This window comes from Micrasema longulum, unplaced genomic scaffold, assembly GCF_059751315.1.
Source record: "Micrasema longulum isolate JH-2025_06_02 unplaced genomic scaffold, ASM5975131v1 h1tg000141l, whole genome shotgun sequence".
In the NCBI taxonomy this organism is placed as follows: domain Eukaryota; kingdom Metazoa; phylum Arthropoda; class Insecta; order Trichoptera; family Brachycentridae; genus Micrasema; species Micrasema longulum.
The window spans coordinates 920,954-942,892 of record NW_028277347.1 but is presented as its reverse complement, the minus strand read 5'-3'; the positions used below and the strand labels follow the sequence as shown (position 1 = coordinate 942,892).

Here is a 21,939-nt window from a genome sequence, read left to right as displayed (position 1 = left end):
TCGAGGTTACTACCTCATCGTCTGGAATTTAACTAACTTATAATTACACGCGTTGCTATTTATATAATAAAATATTGTATTAAAAAGAGACAGTCAATATATCCGAAAACCATGAATTTAATCAAGAAACGCGTGTAGAAATTTTGCATGTCAATAAAAATGGTTTTCGTTTAGATAATTTAGAACGATTAGAAATTAGTAAAGCCATTAATCAAAAACTTCAAATAATAAATAATCAATTAAATTTAACTTCGAGTCCTCTTTTAAAACTATTCCCGTTATGATTTATTTTATCTTCTTTCTCTCTCTTTCTTTCAATTTTTTGTCTCTTTCATACAATATTTTATTATATAAATAGCAACGCGCGTAATTATAAGTTAGTTAAATTCCTGACGATGAGGTAGTAACCTCGAAACCGGTCGAAGTGTAATTAAAAAAAATAAAAATAAGTGGTTTATACAAATTTATAAACAAATAAGTGTAAAATGTCATACCACAAAGTGAAAAATGTTTTTGATAACAATAATATATATTTTTTTTCATTTACAAACCACAGCTGTAATGGAAAATCCAACCCTAGTTATATTGCCTTTGTAATGGCTTACTTAAGGTCTTTTTCATCACTTTTATTCTTTATTGTTTTTTCCCGCCAAATTAATATCTGGCTTGTCCGATTTAATGTCTGTATTTTGGGTACTTAATGTCTTTTTGTGGGCATTTACTCTCCTTTCGGGGCAGTAGAAATAAGGTTGACGGGGTGGCGCAGAAAGGTGGTGGGATTCTCATTTCCACGAAGGGTTTGTGAGAAATTTACATTTTTTCAATCAGGCATCTAAACAAACATGTTGATATAGACTGTTAATATATTTTAACGTCTTAACTAGGAATTTTGATGAATGTTTTTATTTTTATCGATGTCTAAAAATAACTGTCGTCCGTATCTGTGTCTGGACGGATCAAAAATACAGTTCTGCGTGTGAAATAGAAATATAATCTAGGACGACTACTTTTGACTCGATGGCTGCACTCTGGAAAAAATCCGAGAATCGAGTTGAGATAAGTCCTCCTAGCATCGCGGTTGACGCGTTCGCCTACCATGCTTGAGGTCCCGGGTTTGATTCCTTTCAAGGTCGACACGAAATATTGATTGAAAAGTTAGTTTAACACTGCAGTATTTCATTTTCCTGGACTAGCACTTAAAGCGTACGGCTGATCACCTTACCTTCATGTAACATATACTAGATATAGGTACATTGCATTTGCAGCAATATTTTAATAATAATAAACTTCATTCCAGTAAAATGGCTTAATAGTACAGGGCCAATTCAACGATATAAAAAAAACATATTCAATTTTAATGTAACAATGTAGAGATCACTTACAAAATATGCATAACATTAAATTAGCTACTTCTGCTAATGATCTGTTGTTTAATAATTTTATGTTTTTTATACCTTTTGTATGCTTTTATTTTTCTTTTTATTATTTTTTCTTTTTATACTCATGCTTTTCAGTTTTTTTATTTTTTTGTATATCTAACTAACTCATTATATTATTATATTTAATATTGTAAAAGGCGCTTGTGTCGTATAATAAATAAATTACATATTAATAAAGAAATAACAAGATAAAAACTTCCTTAAAAATTTAAACTTAAGGACAAAACTAAAATGAAGAAAAAAAAAAACAATTTGTAACGAAAGGAAAGTAAAATAATTTAATCAGAATAAGTTAATATTTGTTATTAATACAATTGAATGATTTTTTGCATAAGTGACATATGGTAAAATTAATGATATTATATTATGTCTTATACGGTGATCTCAGTATTTTCAGCCATCGCTCGAGCAGCGGTGATAGAATTGATTTAATCAAAAAAGATATGTAATTCCTTAGCCATTTTTTTTAAACTGAGCGTCTCGAATACTTAATTATTTAATTTAAAATTATAAAAAATAAAATGAAGAAAACAACTTTGTTTTCAACAACTAATTTTTATTTTCCACGCAAAAGCAAACAAGCTTCTTCGTCAAGGTTTACGTAACTAATGAATTGAATCCTTTTATATTTTATCATGTTCACTAAATACTACACGTGGACCCAATAAATCAAGTCGTTTTTTCCTTACACGGGTGGAAATTTGATATCATTATTTTTGAAGCTAGACACGAGAGGACTAAAATAAATATTGTTTATTTGGTTATTAATTATTATTTTCTTATTATGAACCGCTTTTTTATTTTCTAAGATTTCTAAGTTGTCTAATTTTAATATTTTATTTTCAACATGAAGTACTTTTAATCCAGTGTCTTTATTGAAGTTATGATTGTTTTATTTATTTTATTATAATGAATAACCACAAAGTTAGTGCTTCAAATATAAACTTTATAATTTAAAATTGTTTAAATTAGAATCTTTTATAAACATAGGTACACATACTAATAGTTGTTGATAAACCTTTTGAAAAATTAGGGTGTATTTTGAACACGTGTAAAATTACGAAGTGTCATGTTTCTTTTTACCGAAACCTTTGTATGTATATTACATATTATGTAGGTTCTCGTATGCACAAGAGCGAGCAAAAAAGTACTATCCCATTTGAATTGACCATCATTCTCGGACCCTGGCTGAATAACGTCGAAAATTTGACATGACAGCAATATAATTACTGATTACTACTGCTCCGGTATAATTTGTAATTATTTTAATATTTTAATTACCTATCATCCTGTCAATGTAATACGGTGTTCCGTTGCCAGGGTTTTTTATAATCCCAAAACACAGCCCCAAATCAGTGGCGTACCGGGTACCCAGATTTCAAAAGTGCGATGCAAGCAGTACAATCTTCGCACATTAATTAATGTATTAAATCTTAAAATACTGTGATAAAAAATACGCATTAGGATAAATTAATTAATAAAATATCACGTTTTCATAAAATTAATATAAAACATTTTTTTTTGGTTTCAACGCTACACAAGCTTCTTTATCAGGGTAGAATGAACGAATGAATTCCTATCTTATCCTAAATTATTTTAACAGTGATTACTAAATAACACATCGAACCTGTGGCTCTAATAAGTCAAGTATTTTTGTCGTGTTTTTCTTTTAAAGATAGAAATTATTTTATTTATTTTATTTTATTTTATTTTATTTAGAAAACATACAGTCATACAAAATAAATACTAAAAACAACAATTTTTTAACATAAAAAGACCAATTAAGTTTTCATAAATTAAAAAGATATAAACATTAAATGTGACAAAAAATAAAAAATAAATAAGAATTTTAAGTAAAAAAAGGATAATTGTTGACATTTGCGTTTTCCGTGGAGGTAATAAATTAAAATAAATAAAAAATACCGAATGTACACTCCGAGCCATCCACGCACACACATGAACGCACATATAAAACATACACAAACATATACATTACATGCGGCACATATACATAGCATAAACCACTCAAGATTCAGCAACTATCCCAAATAATCGACCCCATGTAGAAATTTTCTGTACAAATGCAACGTGCAGTTAAAAATGTCCACATCAATACTGAGTCCGTTATAATTTAATTATGTGAAGTTAGATAGGAACAATTTTTAAAACTACACAGGAGTGGACTATTTTTTTTTCTTGTTTGTTTATTTCTTATGGCTTTTTCATTTCTAAGATTTCCAAGTTGACTGAATTCGCAAACCATCTGATAAAAAATAACCATGATTTCATTAAATAAAAGTTCTCTTTATTGAAAATAAAATATTTAAATTAGGCAGAGCATTTAATTGTAACTTCATTATACAATTGAATGCTTTGATTTTTACCGCGTTAACAAAACATTTTTTAATATCAAATTTCCTGTATCTCTGAACTTCCTCATTAAACGGAACATAATATTAGTAATAAGACCACGGGTTTATTTATCTGTATGTAAAGTTCCGTTCCAACCAGGGGGCCTTGGCCTCATAGTGTAAGCGATGAGTTTTAATTTTTTTTGTAACGTGTATTTTTATATGAATAAATAAATAAATTTAAAAAAATCTTTTTCCGCATCGTGAAATTTAATGCGAATAGCGAATAAATAATAATATAACATAAAATAATTTGCATTAGTCTATTTATTTATTTTTAATTTCTCATAGAGTCTTTATTTAATAAAATGTACACATTATTACAATATTTATTTATTTTTTTATTTATTTATTCACACTCTTTATCAAAATACAATTCCATATTCACTTTGCCCAGCTAACAAGGATACATACCCCGTTCCAAGCTAGGCAATTACATTTTAATATATTATAATACTTAACAAATTAATATAGAGCACAGACAAACAAAATATAAACTTATTCGGATACACATTTTGATTCATATACATACAGACATACACATATATACACACATGTATATATAAATATACACATATATACACATGTACATACACACACACGTACATACACCCATGCGCATACACATACATACATTCATAAAAACATAGACAATTTATTTATGCGAAACTTCATGGTTGTCATCTATAAATATATATTTTTAAAATTATTCTTTATTTTTTATATTTTATTTTTGACATCCAGTAAGGTTCTCCAATCCGTGGCATGCATCAACTTTTCTGACTCCCTACGACCAATGTCATGAAAGAGCGAGGTCAACACCTTCCGTAACTTGACAACACTCCCGTCTTTCCACGATTCTGGCAAAAGGTTATGGACCTTTTTGCCTACGTTATAGTGTTGTCTCGATGCCAGAACAGTGTTGACCCCTTCACTTAGTATTAGATCCCTATTAGAGTATCTTGTATTATGGTTTTGGTTGACGCTTGGGTAAATGTCTCTCTAAATGTAAATGTAAATATTGATACTTTATAAAGAAAACAAAGTATTTAAACATATTTTGTACTAATAAACTATTCAATAATAGTTTGTCATCGGGTGCTCAGACTTTAGTTTCAATTAATAATCAAATAAAAGAGTGCAGACATAATACTGAATACACATAAAATAATGAACATGTATTATTTTCTTTTTGATGCTTTGAAAAATATTATTAAGAAGAAAAAACACAACAAAACGAGAGAGAATGGTTTAAAGAAATATTTTTTTTAAGAAAGAAAATTGAGTAAAATAATACAATTAAAATTAAATAGCCAAATGGCTAGTAAATAAGTAAATACTTGATATATTTTTAATATAGGAATATACGTTTAGCCCTACTGAGCTTCATATGATGCAATTAAAATATTAATTCCTTTCCAATTGTTTTATTGTTTGCTCTAGGTTTCATAATATTTGTTATTGGAATTCGGACAGGGTTCGTTTTTAGGCTTTTATGGTAGCTTGAGTACCGCCACTGTCTCGGAAGACCAGGAAATTGGTTGTTCAGCTCGGTCCATGATTGATGGCTTCTGACAGCCGATCGTGTCATGGAAGACACTGGGACTAAATTATAATTTCATCATTTCTTTGATAGGCAGACATCTGCGATTCCAGTATCATTTAGATTTTTTATTCGTGTATGCATAAATGCCGGTATCTAGCCAATCAACCAATCCAATATGTTATAGACTTTTTGTTAACTGTAATGTATCTCCACCTGGCTCGCTATGCCTGGGAACTTATCGAGATATGATAACTTATTAATTTATTTATTAAGGCTGCAGTCTGCTAAAACAAACGCAAAATTATGAAACCATACGATTTTACCATTTTAAAACAAATGTTTTTTTCAAATCTAGCAATAATAAAAAAATTAAAAAACTAGATAAAAACAATATTTTTTAAAGGTATTTCTGTTAAAAAATATACTTAAAAGTTTTATGTAACTAAAATATAATTACTTTTAGATCGGCAGATTACGCCATTTCAAATTAAGACTGAATTTAGGTATCTTAGATCTCAATAAAGACTAATACCCGTATGCAGAGACAAAAATTAAGGTGAGGAAAGTATATTCTATTGTCTTCATCTTCGGTTTATTCTCCGTATTTGAGATTAGAATTTACTTTCCTCACCCTCAGTTTTGTCTCTGCATCCGGGTATAAGTATTGAACTAAAATTTGTTACAATAATTTGAAGATAATAAATTGAACATAAAAGTGGCCGAAACTAAATTTCATTTTTTAAATTTAGAAAAGAAGTACAAAATATGTAATCACTTACATTTGTGTGACATTTTCTTTTATTTCTACTTAAAACTATGCCTTCGGTAATTCACTGAGTTATCAGAATCATCACTGACGAATGCCTATAGAAGAGCACAAGACCGTTCCAGATGGAGGGAGACTGTCCACAGACGAGCCATGTCTGGAGTCAGGCGTAACCACCATCCTCAGACATGAGGCACGGATTGAAGAGAGAATACTTAAAAAAAAAAAAATTAAATACTTTAGTTGAAACCTTTTTTCATAGAATTGTAGTCAATTTAAAACAATATCTTATTGATTTTTTTATGACCTTCAGACCAGCCCTTACCGAAAACGATTGAGGTAGGTCTGAAGGTCCAAGAGTCCAAGAATCGAACCTAGGACATCAAGCATAGGAGGCGCACGCTGTGAGTACTTTTTAATTGTCCATATGGATAATGGAAGTACATTGTACACTTGAACCGAGTACTAGGCCAATCCTCTTTGACCGAAAGGTGTATATATTTTTAATTGTTTTTGCAGCATCAGGATGGAGTATCTAGTAACTATTGTATGTGTGTAAGGAGTTATGGAAGGTAGAGAATAATGTTTGTGTGCGTACACTACCAGACCTTTTACGTAAAGTTGTTTTACAGATGTTGCATTAAGATTTACGAATATACCGAAGGAGCTAGTTCTGATTGGGACTCTTACGATAATTTTTATTAAAGCTTTTTGTGCAACTATTATTATTTTTTTTTAATGTGTCATTTGCACATCCCCATCCAATGATTCTATATTCCAAAACTGATTGACTTATTGCGTAATATATTTTTACAAGTTCTTACATTACAACAGAAATGAAGAACATTTGTAGAAGTCTAGACATCCACGGGGCTTATGACCTGTCATTGGCTGGTTTAAATAGCCACTTTACAGACTGCCTATTTTTGTATTTTATTTATTTTTGGTAGTTGTAAAAATATTTTTTTTATATCTAGTTACATTTCAACTAATAAACAATATGTACGCATATATATAAATAATTTCACACTTCTATATTTTCTTATTTGGAATGTTTTCCATCTCTCTTGTAATACGTTAACATTAACAGCTCCCTAGGGGTTTGAATCTAATCCTTGTCTACAAAAATTTGTACAAACTCGAAACATTGTTGATAAAATTGACCTTACTGCAAACGATAACACCAATATGGAATCCTATGTACAACGTGCAGATATCACGCATTGAAAATATTCAAAAAAATTCGTAAAGTTCATGTGTTTCCGGTTGAAACTTGAGTTTTAATCCGACCAGTATATTCATATATGTAAAAAACATCATCTTTTGACTCTGCAAAAACGTCGTGAAATAGCGGATATAATTGTTTTACTAAAAATTGCCTCTGGTTCAATTGACTGTCTTGAACTACTTTGCAAACTTTCTATCAATGTTCCTTCCAAAGTTTTAAGAAATAACCCTCTTTTTCACATACGCCTTGTTTCATCTAATTACAGGCAAAATTCATATTTATAGCGAACTTTCAATAATTTTAATGTAATTTATTTATTTATTTATTTATTTATTTATTTATTTATTTTTGCACCACAACAGGCCAGGAGGCCCAATTACAGTGGTGAATTACATCACAGAACACCCAGGCTTGAGAAAAATCACATTTTTATTTTCCGTGTTCTCACCGGGAATCGAACCCGGAACCTTCCGTGCATGAGTCAAGCGTCTTGACCACTACACCACGGAGGCCGCCTCATTTAACATACAATATATATAAATCATTTAACATAGATTTATTTGCAAATAATCTTAATGAGGTACGGCGTTTGCTTTCGAAATAATTCGTAGTATTTTTTTTTTCTTTTGAATTTACATTTAATTACTAATAATTTTATATTCGAGAATCTTTTTTAACTTACTGTGATGCTACTTGTGAAAACCTGTAATTGGCTTATTTGTTATTTGTTTTGTAATATATAAGATAATTATAGCTGTTGGTTATCCAAATAAATAAAATAATATCTAATTTTTTTTAAATTGTGCACCGGCTGATTTTTGCTTGGCTATGTTCAATTGTGCGACATTGCGCATCTTCGGATTAACAGTATCCATTTCGTGTAAGATAACATCCATTATGGTTACAGCATTCACCATTGTTGCAGCAGCCACAAATACGCCATCAGCCATTAATCATCACACAATAATAGTCGTACCACCTTTACTATTCATGACTAATTGACTCATACCTGCCACATTACAATGGACCACAATCACCGTGATCTCCATACAGACACAGCATCTGGGGATCCGATTGATGATGTTACAGTGGTATTTTTACATAAAGACTTGTTCGCGCGGTATTAATATTCACTTGAAAACATTTCTGAATAAATACTATCCTAGATAGATATTTTAATAGAGAAAGAGAACTTTTTTGAGAAGGAATATGGAATTGTAGGTATTTACAAGGCTTATGACCTATCACATATATACTTTTTTTGTACCGATTACTGCTGTAAATTATACTGCCGTTTTTTTATTATTATTATTATTAATTTTATTTAGTTCTATGATTGACATCGTCTAATATATATTTACATCTATACTTATTCTTACATTATTTATCACTAATATACAGTATTATACACTTAATATCTTAATTTATAATATTCACTGTTTCATATGTACATTTTCATTAATTATATTCACTATTTATACTATATATTACCTAATATTTTTCACATATATACTTTTTATATTTAATTTGAAATATATTTACATTTATTTCATTTTTTATGCTTTCTGGCATTTCCTCAAATAATTGTATTCCCTTGTACATAAGGCAGTTTTAGGACATTGCTTTTGATTTCTTTTCCAATCTTATATTTTTAGATCCTCTTGTTGCATAGTTATGAAAGAACTCATTATTTTTTAGTTTATTTTGAAAATATCTCGAAACTATTTCATTGATAATTTTGTTTATTTCATTAGCAACATTGAATTTGATTCTTTGATCAATTGTCGTGATGTCTAGAAGTTGAATCATTTTCTTAACTTTTGTTCGTCTCCCACATCTTAATAGTATCCTCATCGCTTTGTTTTGTATTATTTGGAGTCTCTTTAGATCTCCTATTTATTTTAAGCAAAAAGATACTACCATTACTACTACTACTATCATCACGCCATTTCCACGTAGGGGTAGGCAGAGAGAATGGACCGCCACACATGTCTATCCTAGCATATATTCCTAGGTTATTTTACATTCATACATCTTTTCATACATGCCCTTCGGTTCTGTCTGCTTTTGACATGACCAGACTTAAGATTTTGGTTTATCTGATCATAACACGTCTTCCTTGGTTGTCCTCGTCTCACGATACCATATTTACTTTTTTTTTTTTTGCCATATTTACTTGTTTTACCATTCGTTCGTCGTACATTCGTTCTACGTGACCAAACCATCTCGGAGACCCTTTCTTAATCTTATCAATTAAACTTAACTCAGATTTACACTCTCGCCTTATTTACTGATTATTGGCGTCGTCGCTACAATAGAGAGCGATACGATATTTAGGACCACTTTTATTTTCCATTTTTATAAATGACATAACTAGCGTGGCATTGCATTCACGAGTTCTGTTGTTTGCTGATGATCTAAAATTGTTTCTGGAGATTTCCACTATGGATGATTACCGCCTTCTCCGGTCTGATATAATTAATTTATTTGATTAAGGGAACTCAGAACCAACTAAATTTCAATGTTTCTAAATGTTATGTTTTGTCATATACAAGGGCGTTAAAAACTATTTTTAAACGGTACTGTATGGAAGTGTGTTCACTTAAGCCAACGGCCACTGTCAAAGATCTGGGAGTGATGTTTGATGTAAGATTGAAATTTAATACTCACATAGGCACTGTCAGTGACAGTGCGCGCAAAATGTTAGGATTTGTTCTCCGAACAGGTAAGGTGTACAAATATTTGTGTTCTTAGGCTTCTTTATAACTCATTGGTGCGAAGCAGACTTGAGTGTGGATCTCTGATCTGGGCGCCCCATGAATTGAAGAACTCTCTCATGCTGGAGATGGTTTGGAAGAAATTTCTGAGGTATCTTTACTTAAGGGATTGCGGATCCTATCCGTGGTTGTACCCGTCTGACTCCATACTGGGAATTCTTGGCTACAATAATTTGAAGAAAAGAAGAAATGCATACTTGCTGATGTATTTTATCCGATTAATCCGTGGTATTACGATCAACATGGGTGTAATGGAGAGTATTTTTCTTTATGTTCCTAATGACTACCTTAGACATAGGCAGCTTAAGCTGTTTTATCTTCCCGTTTGCAGAACCAACCTGCCGATGGTAATGCCAGTAGGAAGAGCAATGTCTTTACTCAACCGTATCTCTTCGGATGTCGACATTTTTCACATTAGTGAAAAAAAGTTCAAAGAGGAGAGAAGCCTTTTTCTATAACTGCTGGGCATTTTTATTTTTACCATCTTTGTATATTTAAATTTTAGTATTAATTTTTTCATGTTGTGTATGCATTGAAAAAATTTTGTAATGTACGTAAACGTAAATAAAATAAATAAATTGAAATTTTGAAATCTACCGAGCGCCCGATGTATTCAACTCCACAAAGGTGGGACGCTTGCAGTGGGCTGGCCATTTAATTAGAATGGATGACAAAACCCCATAAAACGCCTAATTCTCTGTGCTACAAGGACAACGAAGACCAGAAAGGCCCAAAATGCGATGGATGGATTGCATCAGCGCAGATATGACGATTTTGGAAGTGAGGAACTGGACCGGCAAGAGTGGAGGAGACTCCTGGATTCAGCCAAGGCCCACCCAGGGCTAAAATCCTAAGTGGTTGAATTCCAGTTTTATTCTTCATAGATTGGGACGTTCTCAAAACATAATGTTGGTTTGTTTATCTCTAATTTTTTTACCGATCACTCTGGTGCTTACCCAGAATCACCATTTCAGAATCGAAACAACATAACTCCGTTACGGTGAGCTATCTGTGATCTCAGATAAAGGCGGTTACTGCCGGATAAAGCGGTTTGTTATCTCTATTTGTGAGAAAGTTATCCAATTCTGACAGGGCCCCGGCCGGTTCGGGTCAGTAGCCCACAGACAGACTAGTGGTGGAAGTTAATGATATCTCTTACCTTGCTTTAGCATGCTAATGAAAATAGCGTGACACGACCAATGCTATTTCGAGGATGTTGGATTCTAAAATCCTGAAGGTAGATTTTTTATTACTGTACAAGTAAAAGACTAGTGATACTGAATTTAAAAAAAAAACGCAATAACCAGTGACAAGTTAAAAAAAAAAGAAAAATTAGCGTTCATATAATATATATTTAATGCTGTTTTGGCGTCACATTCATTCTTCACGTAGCCGGATAAATATTTTTTTGTATTAAAATCCACCATAGTTTTACATTTTTTTTATTTTTATTTTTTATAATCGAGATATATCTAGTCTTGTATCGTATGCTGCCTAGTGTGACATCACAGACACACAAAAGTTAAAGGAGCATGAACCAGCAGGAACGCCAAGGACCCATCAGGTGTGACACGCTGGAGCGGGGAGTTTCTACCCCGCCAGCACCCCTCAGGGTCACGAACATGGACCCCGTCTAAAACATAATATGTAGATAGGTATCTCACTTCGTGATTGGGCATGGCCATTGCTAGTCGACTCCCGGTGTTAATCAATATTGGTATAAAATCTACGCTTTGAAAAAGACTCACGTATTCATTAATATCATATTCTTAAACCTAAAATTTTTTAATTAACATTTTAGTTTTTACTTCATTAAAAACACGATTTTATCACGATATACTTGCATGATATATCTACTTCATACATACACACGCACATATTTGAATTATTATTCTTACTGGTGGGGGTCAGTGCTAAACAAGCTCTTGACGTCACTGCGATATGTGACGGATCCCCGTAAATAGTTCTCGCTCCCAAGCCCAGGGCCATGATTACAATCGGAATTTAACAGAGTTATCTTCAACTGTCCATATAGAAAAATCGAAAATTGTGTACGAAAATGAGTATATTTGCGTGAACATTGAAAGTATCTTCGTCGATAACCTGTAATTGAACATGTCTAGAAGAAAAATTGTTTGCATATTCTACTTTTCATACATAAAACTTAATTTAACTTTGGATATTGAAGATAAATGATAATTTTCCATTATAATCGGGGCCCTGTAGATCAATCACAAATAACTATCAACGGGCTTAAAAACATGCTAAGCATTTGAGCGAATACAATGAAGAATAATGAACATGCTTAAGGTATCGCAGCCATAATTCAACGCTCGTGTCGATTTGTTTTTTGTTTGTCTCGTAGATAAATACAATATATGACGAATAATCGGCGTTTACTATAAAAAGTAATACAATATATTGCATTTGCAAAAAAATTATGAGTATCTAATACAAAAAAGTGTAAATTATATTACAATAACTTTGGTGACTGCTTTTCTTGACATTTGGCTTGCTTGCCAACCGCCAGCTAAATGCAATGAATAGCGTGGTAAATAATAAATAAAAATAGCAGTTTTGGAATGTTTTCCATAATTACACCGGTGAAATTAAAATATGTGATTGCACAGCAGGATTATACTCGCGAAACGTAAATATTTGGACATTTAATATTAGGTGTTCACGGATGTTCCACTGTGATCGCGAATACGATAAACAGCCATGGTGAGAAATTGTTATCACGTCGCTTATTAGCACGTCGATAGTTATTTGTGATTGAGCTACAGGTCTATAAAGAGCCGAGCCGACTTTGTGAAAAGCGAGAGTTCTCATTTTGCTAAATTCTTCTGCCAAACCCAAATACGTAAAGTATCGGGCTATTAGGTAAGGGGCGAGCTCTTGAACATCCTCAAATTTAATCAGTGGTCCTCCGATGATGAGGCTTCTTTTATGATGTGAAGTATCTCATTCACATACAATGTGTATAGGTGTTTTCTCATCTGCGCTGCAGAACCTACATTTAGCAGTTTCGAAAAGGTTCACGCCCTGTAAGGGCTCTGGTGATAACCCTCACCTGATTTCGGCTGCGCTTTATATCAGCTTCATTTACCCACACACATACAAAACAAACTGATGAAATTGTCATTAATAATTTTGATTTGAGGTATAGAATACTTAAAGCATACGCATTCGACCCCTCTCACACGCTCACCTATAAGCCTATTTTACATGTATTCTCCCAATTCATACGGCACGGTAAATTAAGGGTAGGCCATCTTCAACATCATCATCATTTTTTTCCGAAATATCATCGCATGGACAATAGTCATCATTCCTTAATTTAAACCTATCAAGATAACTTCTCATAGCTCCGCGTCCGGTAAAAATTTGGGTCGTTTCGAAAGTACTTTGATAAAAACGACAGAAGTTTGCTGCATCAGCCAGCGTTGGGAAAAACCCTTTTAGTGATTTTACCTGTAGAAGAAGCGCGGTAATGATCCTCCCAACGCTGCTGCGTATTTTGTTTTATACAGCGTTTAGCAAAGCTAAGGGAAAATTCTGAGAAGAAAGGTGCCGTTATATAACAAGCTGCGGCTCTTGCTCGTTCATCCGCTCTCTCATTTCCTACGATACCAGCATGTCCTCTTTTCCAGAAAATCTGAAAGATCATCCTTCTGATTTTAAGATGCTTAATTTTACTCTGAATATCTACAATTAATGGATTTACCGACCAAGTATCAGTTATAGCTTGATCGCTCAAACGACAATCTGATAATATTTTTGCAATAACCCACCTCTCTGGTGGTTTTTTTAATAACCATTCGAGAGCTTCTTTTTTGCGAGTAGTTCAGCCTGAAAAACTGAGCAGAAATTGTCTAATTTAAATGTTCTGCCTGGTAATTCCCTATCACTCTCAAAAGGAACAAATGCCGCTCCCAAAAAAAAACCACATACAAATTACGAGCAACTTCTAACTCTTTTTCATTTTAATTCTTTGATAAAACGTTGTTTTCGATGTGAAATTTCTGTATAAAATACTAAACGACAAAGTAGATACTAACTTCCTTAATAAAATACAAATAAATGCGGAATTAAGAACACTCAGACATCGGGAAATATTTAAACTGCCTTTATTTTCAACTAATGCTACATACCACACACCTATGGCTCGCATGTGTCGGGAATATAATATTTACTGCCGAAACAATAAAATTAAAAAATTTCATAAGACTTTCTCAGGTTTTGCGAATAATCTCTTAGGAATAAATCTTATTTAATAAGTACAAACGTACAACTTATTTTTTATTGCATTGTATCCTGTATAAAAAAATATTCAAAAATATGTAGTACATCTAAATATATAAATCTATTTTGTGTAATTCTATAATTGAAGATATATATGCTTGTATAATTGTATCAACGAATGCTTTCAAATAGTATGTTTTCTAGTATGTATCTTTGTTGAATTACCTAATAAATTAAATTAAATAAATAAAATAAAAAAAATACAAGCGATACACATAGCATAAACCACTCACGATGTACATTCAGCAACTATCCCGAATAATCAACTTCATTAAGAAATTTTCTGTACCAATGCAACGTGCAGTTAAAAATATCAACATTAATACTCAGTCCATTATAATTATAATGACAAGCTAATTTGTTTATGTCAGTTCTAAAGATGTTAGGAACTAACTCAATAAAGCATAAATAAATTCAAATAATTTAAAGCAGAGTGGTTAATAGGCATAATCCCCCAGTCTACACACGTGCGTTTCCAGAAATTCTCCAGCAGCCTAGTGGACCACATGGTGACGATATCTACCTACTAACTGTCTACAAAAGATTCTCTTCGGACATCTATCTCCCTTTGTTAACCATGGAGTTGATACAGCGCTTTATTTATTTAGTTTTTTATTGCTTAGTTCTTGGCATGAACACTTGACAAACTTACTACTATGCTCTATTTTTTATAAATTTATTGATATCATTCTAACTTTGCTAGAATTCCACTCGTCCATGCGCTTTGTAGCTGCACGATGATTGGTTATCTAGCTTTCATATACCAACTTAAAAATACCTAAATTTTATAAATGGGGTCTAGAATTCCAATCGTCTATGCGCTTAGTAGCTGCAAGACGTGTTGTAATCTTACTCCTTTTTATTATTCATTTTATTTTTATTTTTTTTAGTATCATTAATACACTAAATTTATTTGTCAATTTTTAAAATGTGTAAATGGGGGCTAAATTTCTAACTGTCTATGCGCTCTGTAGCTGCAAGACGTCCTGTAATCTAGCTCCTATCTGTTATAATTTTTTATTGATCTTAATTGAAAACGAGGAACTAGAATCCCAACCGTCTATGCGCTCTGTAGCTGCAAGACGTACTGGGATATTTATTAATTGTACAGCGCCCTTGAGGTGATTTTCACAAAAATGGCGCTATATAAATTATCCAACTATTTGTATATTAATGCTGCATGTGAAAACTGCAGCAGTTATTTTTTTATTAATGTTATAAGTACTTTATATGCATTTGTTATTAAGTTTTTCCCAGTGCTTATTTCAAGATACTGTATTTATGACTTAAATAATGATGTCAGCAAATGGATTAAAGTCATTTGTATTAAAATAATGCAACTTTGAAAGTCATAACTCAAACTTTCGATCTTTTGTGTACGAGTATGTTTTCGATTCCGCTAGAAATTTCAATGTAGGTTTTATTATTACCATTTCCACTTACATGTGTTGGTAAAACATAACTTTTACGACTGCCATAAATAATATTGCTCTACAAGTTGGCTGATCGAAGCAAAACATAGAATCTCAGAAAATTTTACAAACACATTTTAACGTGCATTTTTGATAGTTTTTAAAAAAATTTTTTTTTTTTTCAAAAGAAATATTTGAGTTCTTATGATTTCCAAATATTAAATTTTTTGAGGGCCATTTTCAACGATTTGTAAATAACTCACTATTAGAAAATGGGAATCAAGTTGGGGTAGAGTGGGGCTTGAACCTCGGACCTCTGGCCCGTGGGTCCGCAACACTAACCATGGAACCACAACCCGATTCAGTTTATGAAATTGAAAATAAATAAAGCTACTCGATTAAAAAAAAAGAATTTTAGTATGAGTGAAACCGAAATCGAAGCACGCTACATTTGGTTTAACAATGCAGTGCCCTATGCACCGGTGCGAATAAAGGTTTATTGATGATGATGATGATGGTTTTTCACAAACTAAATCCATTGTTATATGATTTAAAATATTCGTCTACTATTAGTGGACTATGCGTCGATAACAAGTTATGAAACATGATTAAAATTAAAAATACTGTTCATTTTTAATTTATTCTACAAGATAATAAAGACATCAGTTACTATTTGATATACTGGGTTGTTAATCAATACGCCAAGGTTGGTGACTTTAATTTATCAAAGAACAAACGTGATTAAAATTTATGCTTTGAAATAATGTTTGAATTCGTTTTTAACATTGATCAGTACGTCAAGTCTGCTATTTTATGTATTATAATAAATCTGCGTTTCCGTTCAGATCATTATTTATTGTTTTTGATTAAAATGCTTTTAATTGTTTTGTTTTTATCGACTACAAATTAATTGATTTGAAAATCTCATTTTTAGAAGCGTGCGGCGCGGCGAGCACATAAAAAAGGTGTAAAATCTGATTAAATAGGTTTTTTTTTATTGCTTATAAATCGTAATATTTTTTTTAGTGAGCATTTTTTTTCTAACGTCTAACTTTACTTCCGCCTAAAAACAGTTTATTTTGTCAATTTTTTATTTTAAATCATTTAATACCTACTGATACATTTTTTTCACATTTTAATATGGAAATAACACAATTTTTCAAATATATTTTTAAAGTAAAAGGGGCCTATGAAATACTGTCCAGTATTTTTTGCTTCTTATTAGTGAATATAAAATATTTTTAAATTTGTAATTTTGAACTTTCGCAAAAACGGTATTTGCATTGGCCGCGCCCCTAATACGTCACGATTCATGTTCATTTTCAACTTTTTTCCAAACCATTCGAATTTTTTTAGAACATCGTCACGAATCTTGACGTTAAAACTATCAATGCCAAACATGTCGCGTTTTTCTAGTGACCTTATTCTTTAAATTTTCTTTTTTAAATTTATTTATATTTTTTTTTCTCCACAATGAACACAATTGGACATATAACAATACAACAATAACCATCCACATTAACTGTGACACAAATTTTCGCTGTCCATATAAATTAACAAAAATCAAATAATTACTCAACATTTTGACAAATAAACATTGTGAGATTATAAAGTGCTTAGTGTAAAATACGCACAAACGTTATTTCGGTGTTATGTGTAAACAATTCACATCTAAAGTCGTTTTGTGTTTATATTCTGCAAATACTTCTGTGCTAAGTGCTTGTATCTAACGAATGGTGACAATACTAAGTTATCAAAATAAAAACACTTGAATTTCAAAACATTTAAGTTTTAAAAAAAAAACATTTAATTGAATGAATCGGATTTAACCTACTCAAGATTTATATTTATTGTTGAAAGGCATATTTAAAAGTCAGATACTAACTAAATAAATTATACAAAACATACTATAAAAAATATTTATAAAAATTGAATACATATAAAAAGAGGGTGCATAATATAATTCTACAATGACTACAAGGAGTAAGCAGCAATCAGGTGAAATAAATCATTATATGATTGAATACATTGATAAAAAATTTGAATCACTAAAGAATGATATATTATTGAAGCTTAATGAGCAGGGAGAAAAAAGTAATAAAAATTTTGAATCATTAAATAAAACCATTAAAGATATGGAAAGCTCAATAAATTATTTATCTGGGGAGGTCGAGGCGACTAAAGACAGCGTTAAAAAGAATAATACTAAAATAAAATTAATGGAAGCAAAAATTGAAAACTTGATTGATAAATGCAATGTTCTGGAACTTCATCAGCAACGACGAGAGCAGTGGGACAGGGCTTCCAATGTTGAAATAAGTGGAGTGCCTTTTGACAGAAATGAGAATTTAATACACACATTCTCTAAGATTGCAGAAAAAATTGGAGTTAATATCAAAAAAGAAGAAATTACGTCTATTCACCGTGTTCAACCTTGGCCAACGGCAGGATCCAGTTCTCGCGATAAACCTAATATCATAATACATTTGATCAGAAGAGAACTTAAGGACACGATTATAACTGCAGCACGCAGACATAAAAAATTGTTATCCGCGGACGTTGGAATATCTGGAGAAGCAAGCCGGATTTTCATTAACGAGCATCTTACACCCGCAAACAAGCTTTTACTGCGTAAAGCGAGGCAGTTGAAAATAGATAAAGAGTACGCATTCCTTTGGGTGAAAAATGGCAACATATTCCTTAGGAAAAATGAAGGATCACCCATATCCAAAATCTCATCAGACGCTGATCTTGAAAAAATAATATGACTTTTGAAGCAGCTGACTAGTGTTATTTCTTGTTTTCCTTATTTTTTGTTTTTACCTTTTCTTTGTACTATTTTCAACTTTTTTAATGTGTATAATTTAGCGAACTACTTGCCTTTAGTGACTGCATTGATATATAGAGACTCATTTTACAGGTGCGTCCAATATAATTTAAATCAATTTTACTGGTGTATTTTAAGTTTATTGTTTAATAGGTTGAAATATTTTAATATTCTCAGGCGCTAATCCCATAAATAGTCTATCTATTTACTACCAAAACGTACGCGGCATTCGCTCCAAAACTCATGATTTTTTAAATAACGTCTTGATTAATGATTATGATATGATTTTTTTATCTGAAACATGGCTCCTTCCAAGTATCAATGATAGCGAAATTTTTGATAGTAGATATAACGTATTTCGAAGAGACCGTGATTATGAGAAAACACAACAGACTCTCGGTGGAGGCGTGCTTATAGCTGTCAAAAAAATGTTTTGTAGTTCTGTAGTAGATTCTTGGGACCTAACGGCGGAAGTTATTTGGATTAAAGTAAACACAATCACACATCACAAAACCTTAAATATGTTCTGTTCCTACTTTCCTCATGGAAATTCACATTTGCGAGTGATATCCGAGTTTTTTGACAAAGTTTCCGATACACTCTTAACGTCCCCTAATGAAATTTTCCTGATTATTGGTGATTTCAATATATCTAATGCTGCCTGGCTTTCGAATCCCAGTTTTACTCACTGCACCCTCGATCCTAAGGATGATCCACTTAGCAAGTCTCTATGTAATTTTATGTCATTTAATAACTTCTACCAGTTCAATTCGCATGCCAATACTCGTGGCCGTATTCTAGATCTAGTTATCTCCAACTTTGACTGCGTAGTCACCGAATGTGTATCCCCATTAACACTGGAAGACGCCCATCATAAGACTCTTGTAATTTTGCTCAATTTACAATTCAAAATTCTTCCCGATAATCAAAGATTTGTTCGTTTATTTCATAAGGCAAACTACGATGATGTTTGTGCCCATTTAGATGATATTAATTGGTTCGATACTTTGTCTAATCTGAACATGGAAGACGCAACCCAGCAATTTTACGTTGTTCTAAATGGAGTTATAAACAATTTTGTTCCCAAGCGTCTCACAAATAATAATTGCCGATATCCTCCATGGTACACTCGACCGCTAATAAAGTTAATTTCAGAAAAAAAAAAATTTCACAAAAAATGGAAAAAGTACTCTCAAGCGTCTGATTATCATACTTTTTCTTTGCTGAGGGAAAGACAAAAACGCACGAATAAGGAATGTTACCTACATTTTATCACAACTGCTGAATATAACATTAACCGAGAACCTAAACTTTTCTGGTCTTTTGTCAAGTCCAAGCGAGCTGGGTGTGATGTGCCTCTTCAAATGTCCTACAAAGATAATTTGGTAATTGGCGGTCAGAATATTTGTAATGCTTTTGCGGAATATTTCCATTCTGAATTTTTGGAAACTAATGCATCTAGTTGTAGTGTTCCTGCCGAAGAAAATAGTGTAATTGATCTTAATGCTATAGAAATAAATGAGTCATTGGTAACAAAATATCTCAAAAAACTTAAAGTCAGCAAGGGTGCTGGCTTTGATGGCATACACCCTTTTTTTATTTCTAAATGTATTAAACAGCTTGCGCGTCCTCTTACTTATCTTTTTCAATTATCAATAAAGGAAGGCACGTTTCCTGAAATATGGAAAAAGGCAAATATTACACCTGTGCATAAAAAAGGAAATAAGAGTCTTGTAGTAAATTATCGACCCATTTCTCTTCTTCCCATTTTTAGTAAAATCCTTGAAAATATAGTAACCGATCAGCTCTTCGATGTTATAAAACCACATATTAATCCCAATCAACATGGATTCTATAAGAAACGGTCAGTTGAATCAAATCTTTGTGAATTTACCGATATTGTTTTGAATGCAATGGATGCAGGTTTTCAGGTAGACGTTTTATATACGGATTATTCAAAGGCTTTTGATAAAATAAGTCATTTGGTCTTACTTCGCAAGCTTTGGAACATCGGTATACGGGGGAATCTGTATCGTTGGATATGTTCCTACATTAGTAACCGCAGTCAATCGGTCTCACTCAAGGGATTTAATTCATCATTTAAACCAATCCCATCAGGTGTCCCTCAAGGTTCGCATCTTGGACCCTTATTTTTTATTATTTATATCAATGATATAAGTTTATGCATTCAAAACTCAAATTTTTTGCTATACGCTGATGACAATAAAGTATTTAAAATTGTGTCTTCAATAAATGATTGCAAAGTTCTTCAAGCTGACTTAGATAGAATCTGTTGCTATTGCAAGGACAATCAGTTATTATTGAATTCTGATAAATGTCTTGTCATGTCATTTACTCGAAAGAAAAAAAGTATACTATTTGACTACAAACTATCTGGGAAAATTGTCAATCGTTCAATGAAAGCGAGAGATTTGGGTGTACTGATGGATGATAAGCTTTTATTTAGAGATCACATAAATACAATAGTAGATAAGGCGTACAGACTTCTAGGGTTTATCTTACGAATCTCCAAGCCATTCTCATCACCAAATACATTAAAACTTCTTTACTATACTTATGTGCGAAGTCAACTCGAATTCGCTTCATTAGTATGGTCCCCTCAATATAATGTATATATTAATCAAATTGAAAACATTCAAAAGAAATTTATAAGGAGCCTGGAATATCGTTTTGGTAACATTGAAAATGATTACAGCGCATCTTTGATCAATTTTAATATAGAATCACTACAAAAAAGGCGCCTTAGATATGATTTAATTTTTCTTTTCAAAATTCTCAATAACATAGTTGATTCGCCGTATCTTTTACAAAATATTGGTTTCCGTTGTCCTCTTCGCTATACTAGATTAAATTCCCTTTTTTATGTACCAACTTGTAAAAACAATTATACCTCGAATTCTTTCATTAGACGCACCTGTAGAAATTATAACGAACTCAGTATTGATGTAGACATTTTTAACTGCACGTTGCATTTGTACAGAAAATTTCTTCATGGGGTCGATTATTTGGGATAGTTGCTGAATGTACATCTTGAGTGGTTTATGCTATGCATATGTGCCGCATGTAATGTATATGTTTGTATATGTTTTATATGTGCGTTCATGTGTGTGCGTGGATGGCTCGGAGTGTACATTCGGTATTTTTATTTATTTTAATTTATTACCTCCATGGAAAACGCAAATGTCAACAATTATCTTTTTTTCACTT

The 21,939-nt window shown here is 31.9% G+C and overlaps 2 protein-coding genes across 3 annotated transcripts in view; both read left to right on the top strand.

Moving 5' to 3' along the window:
- The window catches only part of pxb (putative Hedgehog signaling attenuator pxb), a 630,755-nt gene that overhangs the window by 93,688 nt on the left and 515,128 nt on the right, over positions 1 to 21,939 (top strand). The window lies entirely within an intron of this gene.
- Positions 18,020 to 18,652, top strand: LOC148284203 (uncharacterized). The gene has a single exon (XM_088242495.1). It carries the CDS (start codon positions 18,020 to 18,022, stop codon positions 18,650 to 18,652), a length of 633 nt encoding a protein of 210 aa, XP_088098621.1.

What these genes read in the sequence shown, in the direction of transcription:
- LOC148284203 (XM_088242495.1), top strand. Translation starts at nt 18,020, where the DNA reads ATGGAAAGCTCAATAAATTATTTATCTGGGGAGGTCGAGGCGACTAAA.